Source organism: Hydra vulgaris, chromosome 14, assembly GCF_038396675.1.
Source record: "Hydra vulgaris chromosome 14, alternate assembly HydraT2T_AEP".
Lineage (NCBI taxonomy): Eukaryota > Metazoa > Cnidaria > Hydrozoa > Anthoathecata > Hydridae > Hydra > Hydra vulgaris.
In genome coordinates, this window is record NC_088933.1 from 28,657,501 (window position 1) to 28,677,500 (window position 20,000).

General features: G+C 30.9%; 1 protein-coding gene across 1 annotated transcript in view; it reads right to left on the bottom strand.

Annotated features, from left to right (window-relative positions):
• LOC136090419 (uncharacterized) overlaps positions 1-20,000 on the bottom strand; it is a 69,605-nt gene that overhangs the window by 29,584 nt on the left and 20,021 nt on the right. Inside the window, exons 2-3 of the mRNA XM_065817030.1 lie at positions 16,383-16,653; positions 13,234-13,266 (exon numbers count right to left, since the gene is read on the bottom strand). Of these exons, the coding sequence (XP_065673102.1) occupies positions 13,234-13,266; positions 16,383-16,653 (304 nt within the window). The remainder of the gene's footprint in view (positions 1-13,233; positions 13,267-16,382; positions 16,654-20,000) is intronic.

The following is a 20,000-nucleotide window of genomic DNA, read 5'->3' on the forward strand; positions in this document are numbered from 1 at the left end:
AAGCAACAATGTAGATAACTGTTGGGTTGTACCTTACAAACCTTGGTTATTAATGAAATATCAATATTAATGTTGAAGCTTGCATGTCTGTAAAGGCTGTTAAATATTTGTACAAGTACTTATACAAAGGGCATGACTGCGCAAGTATTGTTATAAACAAACTAAAAAAATCATGAAGAAGTAAATACTTTTTTAGATTGTCATTATGTTAGTGCACCTGAAGCATCGTGGCGAATATTCGAGTATCCCTTTAGTCAAATATCACACACTATTATCCGCCTTAAAGTTCATTATCCTGAGAATCAAATAGTGTATTTTAGAGAAGGAGCAGAACAAGTGGCTTTAGATCATGCTGCTCAATGAGATTTTACGGCAATTACACATTTTACGGCATGGTTTAAGTTAAATTCTGAAAATGAAGAAACCCAATGTTATTCATATGTAGACATTCCTTATCACTTTGTTTTTGATGATAAATTTGTAAATGGAAGGTTAGACAAAGGGTTGGTAATAAGATGATACTAAGAATGTATAAAGTTAATCCAACTGGAGAATTGTTTTTTCTTAGACTGTTACTTTTGCAAGTAAAAGGAGCAAGATCGTGGGAGCATGTGTGTACTTTTAATGGTATTGTCCTTGAAACATTTCGTGAAGCATGTGTTTTGAAAGGTTTGTTGCAAGTTGACACTGAATGGCAGAATACTCTTTCTAAAGTGGTTTTAACACGTATGCTAAAGCAAATTAGACAGTTGTTTTCAATTATTTTGACCATTGTGAACCTGACAATCCTTTACATCTCTGGAATACATACAAAGCTTTTATGATGGAAGATTTTATTCACTGCTCAGTCCCACTTCTAATAGCTGAATAAGCTAATCTTCATCAAATTGAAAAAATTATTAATCAAAGTGGTAAAACGCTGGCTGATTACAATCTGCCTGTTATTGATGACTTTATAGGTTTAAATCTAGAAAATTTTGATGAAAATGTTCAACAATATAATGATGAAGCCAAGTGAATGAGCTGTTGCTAAATGTCAATTAATTAAATGTATGTGAGGCTATCCTTGCTGCACTGAATAAGCAAGCAAGTGAAGAAAATTAACATTCAAGATTGTTTTTTATGGATGGACCAGCTGGTAGTGGAAAAACGTTTACGTATAATTATTTGATTGCTGAAACCATAAGTAGGGGTTTTGAATCTGTTGCAGCTGCATGGACTGGCATAACAGCAACTCTTCTTACAAATTTTATACACGATTCTACAATTTCAGCTGGTTGTCCTCTTTTCACAACTGGCAGTATTTGCCTATAGTCACCACCAAAAAGAATGACTTTTCTTCCAAACGGAAAGTTGTTGTTGCAAACATCTTTTAACAACATATCAATTGCATTTAAGGCATGTTTAGGTATCATAGATGTTTCATCAAGCAAAAACAAACTAACTTGTCCTAAAAAATGTCCATGTATTGAGTTAGGGGTTTCATTACATGTGCTGTTATCCAATATTGGGACAGAAAATTTGAAACCATGCAATGTAGATAATTAACATTGCATGGATCTACATTGGATCTACATTGCATGGTTTATTCAAATTTCCTGTAACAATATTGGATAACAGTACATGTAATGTAACCACTAACTCAATACATGGACATTTTTTAAGACAAGTTAGTTTGTTTTTGCTTGATGAAACATCTATGATACCTAAACATGCTTTATATGCAACTGATATGTTGTTAAAAGATGTTTGCAACAACAACTTTTCGTTTGGAAGAAAAGTCATTCTTTATGGTGGTGACTTTAGGCAAATACTGCCAGTTGTGAAAAGAGGACAACCAGCTGAAATTGTAGAATCGTGTATAAAATGTTCTTTACAGTGGCAATGGGTGCAGAAATTTACATTAACTGAAAATATGAGAGTACATGATGGAGAAAGATAATTTTCCCAATGGCTATTAAAACTTGGTCGCGGAACAATGCCTATCAAAGAAGAGGATCCTTTTAAAGGATGCATTGAGATACCTCATCAGTGGATTATTAGAGAAATGTCTCTATTGTTCATAAGATTTTTGGAGATGCTGAACAAAATGATTATTATAAACGTGTCATAACACGTTTAACACCCACTAATGTGGATTCATTATCAATCAATGAAGAAGTGCTTGAATGTTAACTGGGTGAGGTCAAAATGTATTTAAGTGCTAATCAAATTGAGACATAACTTTATTAAAAGAAGTAACTTTCCTGTTGAGTTTTTGAACAGCTTAACTCCTTCAGGTATGCCTCCTCATTGTTTAAAGTTGAAAATTGGTAAAATTGTAATAATGCTACTTAGAAATTTTGATCTCAAAGCTGGGTAATGCAATGGCACTCGAATGAAAGTTTGTGCAAATAATTATATTCAAAATTCAAAAAAATTATATTCAAAATTCAAAAAAATAATTATATACAAAATAATTATATTGATGCACAGGTTTTGACAGGTGTTTCAGGTGGTAAATGGGTATTTATTCCTCGAATTCACTTGGCTCCAGCAGATTCTAATTTACCTTTTGTTCTGAAACGTCGTTAGTTTCCAGTCAGATTGGCATATTCAATGAAAATTAATAAAAGTCAAGGTCAAACATTTGACTGAGTTGGTGTATATCTAAAAAAAACCGTGTTTTTCTCATGGGCAACTATATGTTGCCTGTTCAAGAACTAGAGCATTTAACAGTTTGTTTTTCAAAAATGATAAACATCCCATTCAAGGTATGGTCGGTGAAAAATGTTACATAAATAATGTTATACTTTCTTATGTTCTTAATTTATCGTCTGGTTTTTCACATTTCTAAACGTTCATATCTTGCAAGCACAAGCTGTGTGATGTATGTAATGACTTTAATGTTATTAACAAAATAACATAAATTTTAAATGATTTAATAAATGATTTTCAAAAATGTTTTATTTACAAATATACTTAATTTATAAATGATTATTGTTTTAGTATTAAACACCTAGTTTTTTTTATAAAAAAATGTAAAAAATGCAATCAGTTTTTGTTACTTTACCTACTGTTATAACTGCTTTTAAATAGTTATTAGTGTTATAAATCGTAGCCGAATGTGTAGAGCTAGGTCATTAAACTAGCCAAGCAAGTGTTGTGTCTTGCAGTGTGTGTAGGGCTAGGCCGTTGAACTAGCCAAGAAAGTGTCGTGACTTGAGGTGTGTGTAGAGCTAAGCTGTTAAACTAGGCAAGCAAGTGACTGGCAGTGTATGTTGAGCTAGATTGTTATGCTAGCCGGCTATTCTTTATGACTAAAAATCTATTTAAAAAGAAAAAAAACTAAAGTAACAATAAGCAAGATACTTTGCCAGTCAAGAGGTTTAGTAAGCAGAGGTGTGAATCAGCATTTAGTGCCAAAACATGTTTGGGATCGTCCTTAAATTACGTAACGCAAACTTTTTCAATAAAACAAAAAAGTTCAAAAGTTTTCTCTCGCAGAGTTTTAATATTTAGATAAATTAGCGCATTTAGTTTAATGAAAATTGCCGCGTTAAAGAGCTCAATATCTCCTACTTCAGTTTTTAGATATATTTTGCATTACATAATTTATGGACGATCCCTTACAGTTATATTTAGTGTCTATTGTCTAGCCTTTTATAGCTATATATATATATATATATATATATATATATATATATATATATATATATATATATATATATATATATATATATATATATATATATATATATAGACATGTGTTTTATATATATATATATATAAAACACATGCTGTTTATATTTTGTGTAATTTCATCCTACAAATATCTTAAGCTATTTGCTATTGCTTTGCGTAATTGCTGTGATGCTTTGTGTTGATAGACAGCTTGGCTTACCTTCCCGTGGTGTCTATCGTTAAAAATCATTACGGGTAGTTTGATATTACTATAGTATAATAGTTTATATCTCATTCATTTTTTTTTTATATTTAGTGTTACTAATATTTTTGGTATTTGAATGAGATTAACTAAACGAATTGGCTTTTCATTAAATATAAAGATATTGGTTTCAAAAGCGAACACCATAGCGAAAATGCTCACAAAATTAAGTAGTTTTTAAAAATCTTTCAATTTTGTTTTTTTCTAATTTTTTTTTTTTTTTTTTACTTTTTACAAATTTTGCTATAACTTCATACTAATATGGAATCACGTAGTTTTTTAAATGTTTAATCGTTATCCCTATCGATAATAAATACTTTCAATTATTTTAACATGGTTTTCTTTAGAATAAGCTATGCTTGGCTCCTCGGTCCTGGAGATGGCGGCTATTATAACTGATTTGGAAAAGTGCCTTCAACGTTAATTGTTTTTTAAGAAAAATATGTTTTATATAGATTTTTTTTTAATATTTTTGTTACATATTTAACTATTTATCATGTAAATAAATTTGTTTTGAAAAAAAAGTGAACACAATTTTAAATATATAATTTTTACAACTGTTTTATATGCTTTTAACATCTCTTTTATAGCCTTTTCAGCTCAATGGGCCGGGTGAATTAAAAAAAGCAATTGCTTTCATTTAACGGTTTTAGACAAATTGCTCACCTTTATGCGAAAATATTTATCGATTTTGCTCAAATTTGTATTCACGTTAAGGGTAACAATTACTTCAAAAATGTCGAGTAAAAGCAATTGCTTTTTTTACCAACCTGACTTATACAAAAATTAATAAAAAGTTTTAAATAAAACTAATAATTATACTGCAAAGTTAAGACAAACGGCAAGGCAAAATATATTCCGGACATTTTTTGCTAAATATTATCTGCATTAGTATAAATTTGGATTGGATAAATGCTGAAATAAATATATTTTGATATACCTTAACTATAAGGTAAACCGACATATTTGTTTACAGTATTTTTTTTATTTTATTATTATTTTAGTTTCTGCTGGATTATTAAAAAAAAAAGATAGCTTAAGTAATAAGCTTTAACTTTTATAGGAGCAATATTTAGAGATTAGCCTTATCCGGAATTGCGGATATATTTTTCAACTAATAGTTTCTCCGGATATCGAAAACAATTTCATTTTATACAAGTTATATATTATTAAGTTATATTAGGATACAAGTTAAGGTATAATTTTTGTGAATATTTATTTTTTAACCTTCACTCATCACTATTAGCAAAATAAAGTAAAGTTAAAAAAAATTAAAAACTACTCAGCTAAAAGCAAAATTAAGAGGAAGGAAAGGGAAAATATATTCCGGATATTTTACCTAATCAATTTTTCGCAATTTTAAAATAAGACTTGGATGATCTATGCCAATATATCAAGCCATATTTTAACAAAACGAGTTTGTTGTGATTTGCGCATTTAATATTCGAACGTTGCAAAATAAATGGTTAACTGTATCTTTAATGAAGCTAACAGTTTTGTTTAACTAAGAAGCCAAGAAAAATAAAAGTAAGCAGAACTAAAAAAGTATCAATAAAATTATATTTCCTTAGAGAAAACAAAAAAGAATTAAATTGTTATAAAAAATTTATTTACTAAAAACCTGTATTACAGGTTGCCTACTGCTAGTAAAACATGAATTTTCGAAATAAATCCTGGTTACTTTTAACTGGTCAACCTAGACTAGCAAGCAATTGTTTTAAGAGATCAAAATAGCGATTTTGTTCATCCACGATAGATATTGACTTTCTATTATTGACTAGTTATTGACCCTCTACCTGTTAAGCCTTTTTCTTAAATTTTATAATAATATAGCTTTGTATCTTTATTTAAAAATACAAAATTGTTAAAGTTTATGATTCAGCAAGCAATGCACTTAGTTTTGCATAAAGTCGAAGCTTAAACAAAAGTGTCAAAACTTAAAAATAAAAACTTAATTAAAGAAGCTTCAACTATAGTTGAAAATTAAAGAAACTTCAATTAAAGCCGAAAATTAGGAAACTTCGTAGCACTCTTACTATCTTAAAGAAATGTAAGAACTAAGCTTACTCAAAAGTTATAACCTTTACAACTCATTTAAAAGCTGTTAAAAACATTGACGAGGGATATTTTATTTGAAGGTTATGTTATACAAAATTACTACAATTTAAATAGCATTTTTTTAGAAACCATTTTATATAATCTGAATATTTTGAGACATGATTTTTTCATATATGTATTTACAAAATCAAAAATATTTGGCAAAATCTTTGAAGGTCCGTGAGGACTTCAAAATAATTTAGCTTCATTGTACCAGTTAATTTTGTAAGTTTGATAAACTAAAACATTTTAAATTTTTTGTTCAAAATGCACAGAATTTACAATGATTATTCATCAACAAAACTTACTATTTGATTGCTTATCTTTTTGATTTATGCTTATTTATTAAATTACAACAGTAAATGTCATTTAAATAAACCAATTCAATCTGCGTCCAAAAGTGAAGATTTTCATCTATTAATCCTGCCTCAAACTTGCAAGTTTTTTCTAGTTGCAAAACTCATACTAATTATTTTATTTGTTGTAGATAACCTAAATTACATTACTTTTGTCACATTGCCGACTTCAATTATCTCCTTCTTTTTTTTTTTTTTTTTTTTTTTAAAAATCTTCGCTTCCAACAAGGCTGGAAGCAGCCACTAATTGAAGTTGGAAGTTACTGTAAGAGAAAAGATGAAGATTGTAGAGCAAGATAACGATTGACGGACGATTTAAAAGATTGCAAATTATATGAATCAGGAAAGCAAGATGAAGGAAGCGAATTCCAAAGAGCTGATGTTCGAGGAAAAAAACTAGACGAATAAGCGTTTTTGGAGCACTTAGGAACAGTCACAGAAAAAGGATGACACTTAATTGAATGACGAGTAACACGAGAATGAATTTTAGTAGATGGCACAAGAGACGCTAGCTCTTTCGAGCAGTGCCCATTATAGTATTTGCAGAAAAGAGAAAGAGAAGCAACATTACGACGATGTGATAATGGTTGAAGGTTGGCTGCAAGAGCAGGTCCAACTATGTTTACAATGCGTTTTTGCACCTTGTCTAAAAGAGAAAGGGCATCATTAGAAGATCCGCCCCAGATATGGCAACAGTATTCCATACAAGGCCGGATTTGAGATTTATAGAGGTAGAGAATAGAATCCAGAGTAAGAAAGTGGCGAGCTCGAAAAAGAGATGCAACCTTAGCAGATGCTAATTTTGCAACCGATTTGATATATGGTTTCCAAGAAAGATTGGAAGTAAGAGTTAATCCTAGAAGATGAAGAGTAGGTGACTCATCGAGTACATCACCGTTCATAAATATAGGAAGATCTAAATTATTGCGATAACGATTGGCTGAAAAAAATTGAGTTTTATCTGAATTAAAGTTCACCAGCCACTGTGAGCCCCATGCTGTAGCAGAAGTGAGATCCTTTTCAAGCTCAAATGCCCCCTCCAGGCAATCAGAGGGTGTTGGTTTCTTATCACGACAAGAATAAATGGTAGTATCATCAGCAAACAATGCCACCTTAGATGTGAGAATATCTGGAAGATCGTTAATGTAAATTAAAAAGAGTATAGGGCCAAGGATAGAACCTTGAGGAACCCCTGAAGTTACAGAATAAGAAGAAGAGTGTTGTCCATCGAGGACAACTTTTATGCTATGATTGGAAAGGAAGGATTCAATGATCTTAAAGATGTTGCCGGATACACCATAAGAAAAAAGCTTATGGAGAAGATCAGCATGCCAAACTTTATCAAACGCTTTTGAAATGTCAAGAGCGATGGCCTTAACCTCTCCACCTTCATCTAATGCACGATAAAACCTGTCAGTTATTACTGTTAGCAAATCAGCTGTAGAACGAGAAGATCGAAATCCATATTGATGGTCAGAAAGTAAGTTATTAGATTCAAGATGAGAAATTAAGTGTTTGTTAATTAAAGATTCAAAAACCTTGCTTATGATAGGAAGAAGACTTATGGGACGGTAGTTAGACGAATCAGATCACTCCCCAGAATTTTTGAAGATAGGGATAACAGATGCGGCTTTCCAGCAGGCTGGAAAACAAGACTCTGATAAGCACTTGTTGAATAGTTTTGAGAGTATAGACGACAGCTCTGGAGAACACTTCTGCAAGACAATAACAGGTATGTTGTCTGGGCCACAAGCTGTAGAAGAGTCTAGACAGGAAATCGCTTTAGATACAGATGCTGAAGTGATATGAATGTCAAGCAATGAATCAACCTGTTTGTTGGCAATATCAGGTAGAACGCAATTAGTGGAATCAAGAGATGATATTGATGAAAAGTTTTTAGCAAACAGTTCGGCTTTGTCTTTAGGTGAGGTGACAAAGTCTGAACCATACAAGAGAGGTGGAATTATAGATTTGCCCTTATTATTGATATTATTAAAGATTCTCCAGAAGTCACGAGAGCCTAATTTTTGAGATGAGATACGAGATTTCATGACCTGAGAATAGCGGGTTTTGGCAAAGAGTTTTTTTTGAAAAGACAAAACCTTTTTACAGTTGTTTCTAGCAGTAATGAAAAGACGTCTGTTTTCTGGAGAATTGTTTTGCTGATAAATATGGAAGTAGCGGTTTCGATTGGCAATCGCAGCAGCACAGTGTGAGGAAAACCATGGAGGAGAGTGAGGCTTGACCTGGAATCGTCGAGAGGGAATAAAAGATTCCATGCCAGCCTGAATCCACGAAGTTATATAAGAAGCACATTTGTCGACAGGAAGTTGAAAGATTTCTACCCAAGGGCCATCACGAAGAAAATCACGGAAAGAATCCCAGTCAGCTTTACTGTAGTTGTAAGAGGTTCGATAGTAGGGGTATTCAGGTGATGAAGAAGAATGAGATATTAGTTTTAAAGAGATCAAACTGTGATCAGAAGCACCTAAGGGTGAATGTGGAGAAACTGAGCACTGACTAGGATCAGAAACAAGACATAAGTCGAGTAGAGAAGGTAAATGATTAGGGTTGTCAGGAAAGCGAGTTGGAAAGTTGACTATTTGAGTTAGGGATTGAGAAAGGCAAAAGTTGTGGGCTTTAATGCCTGCAGAGTCACTGACACTAGAGCCAAGCCATTCAGAGTGGTGAGCATTAAAGTCACCGACAACAACTATATTAGCTGATGGATAAAGAGAGAGGGCTTGGTCAATATGATCAGAAATAACATCAAAAAGTGTACAGTCTTGAGATGAAGGAGATCGATATAGAACAAAGAGAAAGGCAATAGCGTGAAGTGGTGCTAAACGAAAGCACATGAAAGAATAGCCTGTGGATTCAAACCTAGTTTCACGACAAACAGGTGAATTCTTACGAATGTAAATGCCCAGGCCAAGCATGTGGCTATTGGAGTCTTTACGAATCAGAGGAAGATAACCATCAACACTAAGATCACAAGATGAGACAGCCGAACTCAAATTAGTCTCACAAAGAGCAAGTAGGTCTGGTGAACTTTGCAAGAGATAAGACTCAACAGAAGAAAAGTTACTTCGAAGACCACGAATATTAGTGAATGATAGGTTTAGAGAACTTGGTGATGATGATGGTTTTTTGTGTTTTATAGTTTTTGGTACTTTATTCATTTTTAAATTAGATTGAAGAACTTGACTCAAAGCATAGATAGTACTCAGAACACCGTTTAATAGCCCAAGCAATTGCCTCATTACTACTAATAAACCCTAAGCCGTAACAAAGGGCTCCAAATGTGGTCTCCGCAATGCACACCAAAAGTACAAACAGGGACACCATCCATGCGCAACATGGCACTGTTAATACTTTGATATTTTTCAGCTGTTGATGGAATCAGCCTCTCTGAGAGCTACCACAGAGTTCGGGAAACCTGACTACCAGCCGGCCTCAGAACCATAAAACTGAGTTTTAGAGCTGTACCCTCATAAGGAGATAATAGAATGAGTTGCCTAGTCATAAAAACAGTGACACAAGCAAACCCATGCATTGAGTCAAGAAGATCCAGCATTCAACATCCTAAACTGGAAACAATGTATTAAAAATACATCTGTGCCAGCCTAATAGATGAAGAAGGGGTGCGAGGCTGGTCAACAGATAGAATCTGTTTACCCCTTAAGTCTTTGCCTAGGAGGCCTTCTACAAGACAGTAGCTGGGTGCATTTAACATCTGCCCAAGATGAGTATTTTTATCGAGACACCATCTCTAGCCTTTACTCAACCAAGAACCCTAAGGCAGGGGGTGTTTTAAATCGGAGTTGGCATCTCCTAGCCTTTGCCTAAAAAGGCGTATCCTACAAGGCAGCAGGACATGAAGCAGATTGTACTGGGTTACATGTTACCAGTAGCAGGATAACCTGATCTGACAATAAAGTTTAATTAAGTTAGTTTAATTAAGGGCGTTTTAGTTAAATATTGTACCATTTTGCTTAACAATATATAAAATTTAAGGCAGTTTTGTATAAGTTAATAAATTACTTTTTGATTTTTGCAAAACCTTGAAGACTGTTTAGCGTTGTTAAAGTAAACAAGTTGTATTTACCTTTTATCTATCTTCCGAAATCACACAAATCCATTCCTAATATAAAACTACAAATGCAATAAGGATTAAATAAAAATAAAAACTGACTTGATGAAACTGACACAATTACAAATAACTTAATGGAAACTAAAACGGTGAATGATTTCTTATGTGTTTCTTTTAAGGTAAAAGTTTGTTATTAGTTGATTATATATATATATTGCTTGAACTATTATTTATTATCATTTTAACTACAATTTTATTGTCTCTTTATTTTATTTTATTGTTTTGTATCGTACAATATTTTTAGATGTGATAGCCCTTAATACACCAGCAAATTTATAGACTTGTTTACTCATAGACCATAATCTTATCATTTGCTAAGGATGACTAGATAATGAGTTATGGTTCCCCCTTTCCCTGAGTCATGAAATTTTAATCCTCTTACTTAATAGTCTTTACATTAATTTCTGATTCTTACCCAATAACGTCATCTACAATCAGTTTTTATTTTCACATTCCCCAGGTCTATGTAACTGGATGGCTCTATTGGTCACTTTTTGTGGTCATTGTGTGGCACAACAAACAATAAAAAATTTATTCTTTGTGGCTGGTGAGCCCCAACTGCTTTCAATGTACACCACAACAACAAAACAGACGTTAATTTGCTGACTCTGACATTAATTTGCAAGACACCTGCTGGATGTGGTTAAACACTCAATAACCCAAAGACTACACTGACACTTCTGCACACATTCATTTGGAAGCTTCACAATGCACGTTGGTATAGCACTGGCTGACTATCTGCTTGGATCTAAATACTCACTTCATAGCACATCATTCCACACCAGCACAGGGTTGTAGCTCTTTTAGCTAAGAGTGATGGCTTGTGGCCTAAGGTGACTAATGTGTGCATTTGATCAATTGAAATTCGTTTTGTAGGTTTTATATCTAACACTGATGTGCTAGTCCATAAGCGCAAGAAGCGAGTGTGTTTAGCTTTCTATTTACCTGATTTGAAAGTGAACGAAAACATAACAAGACCATATTAGATGACCAAACAGAACATACTAATGCACTACACCATCACATTTGTAAACATCAACAGTCTCTAAAATCAGTCAATCAAATATTTTTTCTTTGTTCCATATGTTCTACACACAGAGTGACTCGAGCGTTAGTTGTTTCTCCCCCTGCCCCCTGAGCATCTATAATTCGTTTTTCTACTTCACAAAAGTCTTACCACACAATTTATATTTTTTTATGATTTTAATTTTTAATTCAACAACACTATCAAAATCTGTTTTTATTTTCATATTTCCCTGGTCTATGTAACTGGATGGCTATGTTGGTCACTTTTTGCAATCTTTGTGTCGGAAAAATTTTAAAAAAATCAAACAAACTTATTCATAATATAAAACAACAAAAATTAAATAAAAGAAAATAATAACTTTTGTTTAAACAAAAAGAGTTGATTAAACTTATGCAATTACAAAATAACTAAATTAATGGAAATTATAACAGTGAATGATTTCTTCTATGTTTCTTTTTAGGTAAAAGTTAGTTATTAGTTGCTATAAAATGGACGCTAAATTCTATCAGTTTGGTAATGTTGAAAGTTAATAACATTTAATTACAACACCATAACGATAATCAGTTTAATGGTACATCATGCTGATGTTCCATTATTAGACTAGTAATATTATTATTAAATTTATTGGATTCATCGCATCAGTTTACAAGTCTTTAAGTAAAAAGTACTAATATTTTACACTTATTTGACTTTAAATATCTAAATAAACAACTGGACAAAAATGGACGATATATTCTTAAAGTCATAATTAGTCTTATTTCAGAATATGACTTGGATTTGAGGCTGGAACTTTCACAACATTTTTTAAAAATTAGTAAAATCTGTAACATATGGTGGCATTTCTTAATTTTTCTGTATCATTAGACACTCTACAACTTAAGCATTTTTAATTATATCTATCAGAAGTAATAACTTTTTTCAGACAATTATGTTTTTAGAAATGGAGCTTTATTCCTAATTTAAAAAGACTACTTGCGTTTAAATATATTATATTTACCAAACATGTTTGTTTTTAAGCTGCTTGTGATTCTTAACTACATTTGCATTTAGAGAAAGAAATTAATTGTTGCTTTGACAAAATTGAAGCAAGAACAAATTATTATTATAAAACTAAATAGCTTGACACTTTCAGGAAAAATTATGCAAATGAAAAATTAAATTTTACATAACATAGCTGTAATTACTTTTTTGCATTTAAGACCACAAGAGCAAAAAGAATAACACGCTTAATAACTGACAAAATCAAAAAGGTTTAGACCAACAATAAAGATATCAAATTTCTTTAAAAAAAATTTTAAAGATTTTAAAAACATGGTATGTAAATATATAGTAAAAACAGGTAGTATAAATATTTAAATCAAGAACTTTATTGAAGAACAAATATTACTCAAGAAAAATATAAACAAACAAAAAGTTAATAACAAGTAATATATAGAACAATATGTATTTAGAAAGCAAAAACACAATAAAAAAATCATTAATAAAAAAAATAAAACAAAAAAAAATTACACTTTTTTTTTATCCCCCCCCCAAAAAAAAAATATCTTTGAAACATTTATATAAATTAACTTGAAAAAAAACTTTAAGATTTTTGAAATAAATAAATTTGGAAAAATGAAAAAAAGTTGAAGTATTAAGTTGAATGAAGTATATTTTTAATTTTAAAAAAACTTACAAGTTTCATCTTGATTCCGATGTTGATCATCATCTTAAAATAAAATAGATAGCTTAATTAGAAAAACAAGCAAAAAAAGATTATCTAGGTATAATATTCTAAATGTGTAGGAACCTTAACGAATTGTGAATTACTAAAACCGGACCTGAAAATGTTGGGATCTAATGTAGATTAAAACCTGAACTTACTTTTAAAACTGTTATACACAATAATATAGACCACACTGGGCTAACTTTGATATAATACTAGGTTTGAGGTTAGGTAAAACTTAATGTTAATAAACCACAACTCGTGTTTTAATAAGATCCACCAAGTAGCAAAAATTATTAAGTTGCAGGAACCTTCTTAATCAAAAAATTTAGTGTAAATAAAACAAAATAAGGTGTAAACAAATCTTTAAATATATAAGTAATATAATACATAATAAATCTTTACATAGCTATTAGATAATAATAAACTTTTGAAATTCATGTGACTAAATTCTTAAACCTCAAGTTTCAAACCTAAACAAATAAAAAAAATATGCAATAAGCAGTGCATTTATCAATGCTAGTCAATAGTGTTGTACTTTTAGAGTAACTAACCGAGCTATTTCTAAATGAAGTGAAATACCCAAAAAAAGTTAAACAATTTTCATACAGGATTTTAGAGGATAACAGCTACAAGCGTTTGTATTGGAACTGTTGTTAAAAACTAAACAAAATAACAAGCTATGCAAGATAAAAAGCTATGATTTTAAAACCATGAATGATTTTGACTCTGGATTTGGATTCAACTTTTCAAAACTTTTCGATATTAAAATTTTAGAAAAGAAATAAGAACCAGAAAATAAGGTCACATCCTTTTCAAGTCAAAGGTTTTACAAAAACACACTAAGCTCTGGATTTAAATTTATAATTGATCATACGAAAACATATTTCAATTTAAATATAATGGAACACGGCTTTAATTTATATCAACTAGATTGTTATTTAAAAAAACTCAAAATTTCATTTTTCAACCCAATAAAAAAATTTTTATAAAATTTAAAGAATTTTGCCATTTACAACTCAAGTGAATACAAAGATAATTATTCACTAACAATTTATTGATTTTTTTTTTAAAACAGCAAATTAGGCTTTAGCAGATTCTGATTAATCAGATCATCACTATTACCTAATCATATTTTATCTGTTGTAACTATAATATAACTTCATGTTATAAAAGGATCAATATATTTTGTATAACTTGGGTTAGTAATTAAACACAAATTTGCAAAAAACTATGACTTTTCTGAAATTATAAAATCAGTTGACATCAAAAAAGCCCAACCAACTCTTTTTAATACAAGATGAAATAAAAAATATATTCCACCATTGGAATTTTTTTTATTTTATCATTTTATTTGTCTATTATGGCCCAGAAAGCATAATACCCAACTCTACCCTGAGCTAGGGTTGCCAGGCGTTCAACTTTTACAGAGGAGAATACACACCAATTTTGTAAAAAATATTTTTTTTACTGTAAAAAAATACTTACTGCGTTCTCCTTCGTGAGAGCCGGACATCTGGTAACCTTACCCTGGACCCTGTATTCTAATTTTAAAATTACTCCTCTTAAATGACACTGCATATTAGTAAGCGATCAGTGCCCTGGCTTTCATGGGTTAAAAGCCAGGACTAGGAAATTTTTTTCAATGCTTTTATTAACTCGTTGTCTCTGTTAACATCGAATCTTGCAACCAATTTTTGAGTCACTTCCTGATGATAGATTTTCTTCAAATTTTGCATACATACTCTTTCTTTTTTTTTTTTTTTAAACATCTTCGCTTCCAACAAGGCTGCAAGCAGCCACTAATTAAAGTTGGAAAATACTGTAAGAGAAAAGATGAAGATTGTAGAGCAAGATAATGATTGACGGATCATTTAAAAGATTGCAAATTATATGAATCAGGAAAGCAAGATGAAGGAAGCAAATTCCAAAGAACTGATGTTCGAGGAAAAAAACTAGACGAATAAGCGTTTTTGGAGCACTTAGGAACAGTCACAGAAAAAGGATGACACTAATTGAATGACGAGTAACACGAGAATGAATTTTAGTAGATGGCACAAGAGACGCTAGCTCTTTAGAGCAGTGCCCAGTATAGTATTTGTAGAAAAGAGAAAGAGAAGCAACATTACGATGATGCGATAATGGTTGAAGGTTGGCTGCAAGAGCAGGTCCCACTATGTTTACAATGCGTTTTTGCACCTTGTCTAAAAAAGAAAGGGCATCATTAGAAGATCCGCCCCAGATATGGCAACAGTATTCCATACAAGGCCGGATTTGAGATTTATAGAGATAGAGAATAGAAACCAGAGTAAGAAAGTGGCGAGCTCGATAAAGAGATGCAACCTTAGCAGATGCTAATTTTGCAACCAATTTAATATATGGTTTTTAAGAAAGATTGGAAGTAAGAGTTAATCCTAGAAGATGAAGAGTGATGAAGATGAAGATGAAGAGTAGGTGACTCATCGAGTACATCACCGTTCATGAATATAGGAAGATCTAAATTATTGCGATAACGATTGGCTGAAAACGATCTAAATTATTGCGATAACGATTGGCTCTTGGTTGATGACAATACAATATTCAATAATTGGTTTCACAAGAAGTCAATTAATTTAGTTAATTTTAATTAAATTTATTTTTCATATGGAAAAAAGAAAAATAACTTTAAAAATAAGTATACTAGTGGTACTACTCAAGAGAATTTAAAGATTTTTTTAATGTAAAAATCATTTATTAATTATTAATTTATTAATTATTACTTTATCAACTAATCAATTTGAAAAAAAATCATAAGTAGTAAAAATCTTGAGTAGTAATAAATTATTCAAGTGAATAATAATTTTTGCATTAAAAATAAATTGGTAAAGGTCTCACCAAATTATTTTTATTTTTTACACACGCACACAGCCGAATGTTAATAAAAATATTATGGTTTTTTGGAACAATAAATATTTTTAATTTTTTTATTTTATCATTTTAATTTTATTATTAATATTATTATATTATTATTACTGTCACAAATTCATATAATTATATATATTTGCAACTGTTATTCAGAAGTTGCTGCTCATAATGACAGTAAAAATAATTTTTATTAAACATGAATTTTGAAAGCAAACCTTCACTAAATACGTCACTAATTACGTCATTCAGCTGGATGGATTGTAACTTCATTTTTATGCTATTTTCATTGAATGTATGAGAAGACAGTTGTTTCCAATTATCGAGTACACATTTTACTTTATCTGCTGGTTTTATATGATTCTTATCAATTTTATCTATTTTAGATTGTTGTAAAGGAATTTTCTCTGCCAATTTTCTCCAGTTTTCAGAAAGAAGTCTGTTTTCTATAAGTTTTGACTTTAAAGAATCAGATATGTTTTCATCCATCTAAAATACAGAAAAATTGTTTATAATTAATACAGCCAATTAAACCAATGTAGCAATATAAAAATGAACTTATTAATTTAGTAATATTAATTAAATATATATATATATAATAGATTGTACTAATGTTTTCAGCAGACTTAAATTTTTGAAACAAGAACGAAATGGAAATATATATATTAAAAAAAAAATGAAAGAATACAACAACATAACTTTTTTTGAAGTAACTTCTATATGTAGTTACTACTTTCTCAAACCCTCACTCAATGTATTGAAAAAAAATGTATGTAATTTTTTGTAATCTAGTTTGACATCTTCTATAATGATGCTGAAGTTACAAATACTTTCAAATAGTTTTAGGCCATATGAAAATGTTACTGTTAATGAACAGCTGGTTCCATTTTGTGGACGTTACTCCTTTAAAAAATATATATAAATCCAAACTACTAGTACCAGCTATGTCTTGAATGCACAAAGTTATACTGGTCATGCTCATATGGAGGACCCAGTAAGAATCGAAGGGCAACGAGTAGTACATGATTTAGTTGAAGTCATATGGATAATTTTTTTACACCAGTAACACTTGCACAAGAACTTTTGGAGAAAAAATTAAGTTTAGTTGGAACGATGCGCAAAAATAAAAAAGTTCCTACAGAATTTTTACCAGCTCAAACACAAGAAGTCTTCTCTTCATTGTTTGGTCACCAAGACCAATTAAATTTAGTCTCGTATTTCCCAAAGAAAGGAAAGTCATCACAGAACATAGTTTATATAACAACTCGGTAAATCTCTGGTAGCAAACCAACTCCAGAAAAGAATGTTACTTCCAAAATTGTCTTTAAAATTACACGAATCTATTTGCAAGTCACTTGCAAATATTTCATCAAAAAATGTTGAATTAAGTTATTTAATGTTGTTAAAGGATCCACAAAAATGCACAAAAAGTAGAAATGATGAAACTAAAGCAAAAGATAATAGTAATTTGGTGTGAAAAGAGGTAGATGCAAATTCTGTGTTAGATCACTTGATAAAAAAGTTCAAAGTACTTGTTATAAATGTAACAATTTTATATGCTGTACACACAGCAAATTTCTTTGAAAACACTGAGTAAAGTAAATCATACATGCATACATATATATACATATATATACATATATATATTTATATATATATATATATATATATATATATATATATATATATATATATATATATATATATACATATATATATATATATATATATATATATATATATATATATATATATATATATATATATATACATATATATATATATATATACACATATATATATATATATATATATACATATATATATATATATATATATATATATATATATATATATATATATATATATATATATATATATATATATATATATTTATATATATATATATATATATATTTATATATATATATATATATATGTATATATATATATATATATATATATGAATATATATATATATATTAGGTAACCAAAAAAGTTCGTGCGGTTTTTGGTAATTGAATTGTTTTTAGCATTTTTTACAACACCCACATTGCACAAGGCAAGTAGCTTTGTTGCGTAATAGAACGCGTGTGTCACGCGCAGTTGCTGCATATATAGTGTAGGCTTGTAACGAGCTTACAGGAAAGGTTTTGTGTAAAGAAAGGATGGCAACCCAACCAACGATTATTCGATCTTGCTTACTTTACGAGTTCAAACTTGGAAGGAATGCAACACAAGCGGCCAAAAACATCTGCACAGCATTTGGAGAAGGTACAGTAAGTGAACCCACAGCACAGAAGTGGTTTCAGCAATTCTCTTCGGGAGATGAGTCCATCGAAGACCTGCCGCGTTCTGGACGCCCATTTTTGGTTGATGAGGATGAACTAAAGGACGCTGTCGAGTCTGACTCCAGCCAAACTTGCCAAGAACTTGCAGTGAGGTTTGCTGTGAGTGTTGAAACCATCCGCCTGCATCTGCATGCGATTGGGAAAGCGTGGAAGCTGAGTCGGTGGGTTCCGCACAAATTGTCAATCGACAACAAGAAGCAACGGCTTACGATCTGCACATCACTCTTATCACGCCACAATGTTGAGCCTTTTCTTGATCGTGTATTGACATGCGACGAAAAATGCATTGTGTACAACAATACCAAACGTTGCTACCATTGGTTGTCCCCCGATGACCCCATCCCAAAGACACCCAAGCCCAATCTCCACAAGCGGAAGGTTTTGCTCTGCATTTGGTGGACTACAGCTGGTGTGGTGCATTACGAGCTGCTCCCAACAGGCCAAACCATTACTGGACTGGTCTACTCAGCACAGCTGCAACGAGTTCACGACCTGTTGCTTGTAAAGCAGCCTGCACTGGTGCACAGGAGAGAAGTTCTGCTTCTCCACGACAACGCGAGACTCAGGACAAGCTCCAAAGCCTTGGTTGGGAGAGTTTGCCTCATCCACCATACTCGCCAGACCTCTCCCCTACTGATTTCCATTTTTTCCTTTCCCTGGGAAATCATTTAAAAGGACAGCAGTTCCGAGACCAGGACGCGGTTGAAATGGAGTTGAAAGCTTTTATAAACTCAAAGGACCGAGAAGTTTTTAGAAGTGGAATAAATAAGCTTGTTTTACGTTGGGTAAAGGTTTTAGATGCTAATGGTGACTATTTTGATGAATAAATGTACTTACTTTTGTCGTTTTGTGTGTTTTTATTATATACAGAAAAACCGCACGAACTTTTTTGGTTACCTGATAAATATATATATATATATATATATATATATATATATATATATATATATATATATATATATATATATATATATATATATATATATATATATATATATATATACATATATATATACAGGCCTTGTTAAGAAGCGTTACGCAGCTCGCATTTTGCTTGCGAAAAGGCGATTTGCCTACGCGTTCAGCAGTTTTGCGCTATGCAAAAACATTTATCTTTTAGAATATTTAAATTATCTTTTGATTGTCGTTAACGTGACGTAACGTAACGTTTATTCAGGAGAAATAAAGTCGTAAGTAAAAGCATTTAACCACAATTGTAAACTAATAGATTTTTTGTTGAAGAAACAGTTTGTTTCATAATTTTTGCTGTTGTTGTTTTATTTGTTTTAACTAATTTTTAATTATTTAAAAAAAATAAAGTGTTTTAAGTTTTATCTTAAGGAATTAAATATATAAATTCCTTTTAAATATAAAAATTATTTTTAGTCATAATAGTTTTAAAAATTCACGATTTATTTTGATGTAAACATTTTATTAATAAGATATATTTTGTTTATTGCTAATTCAATAACGTAAAGTTTTAAA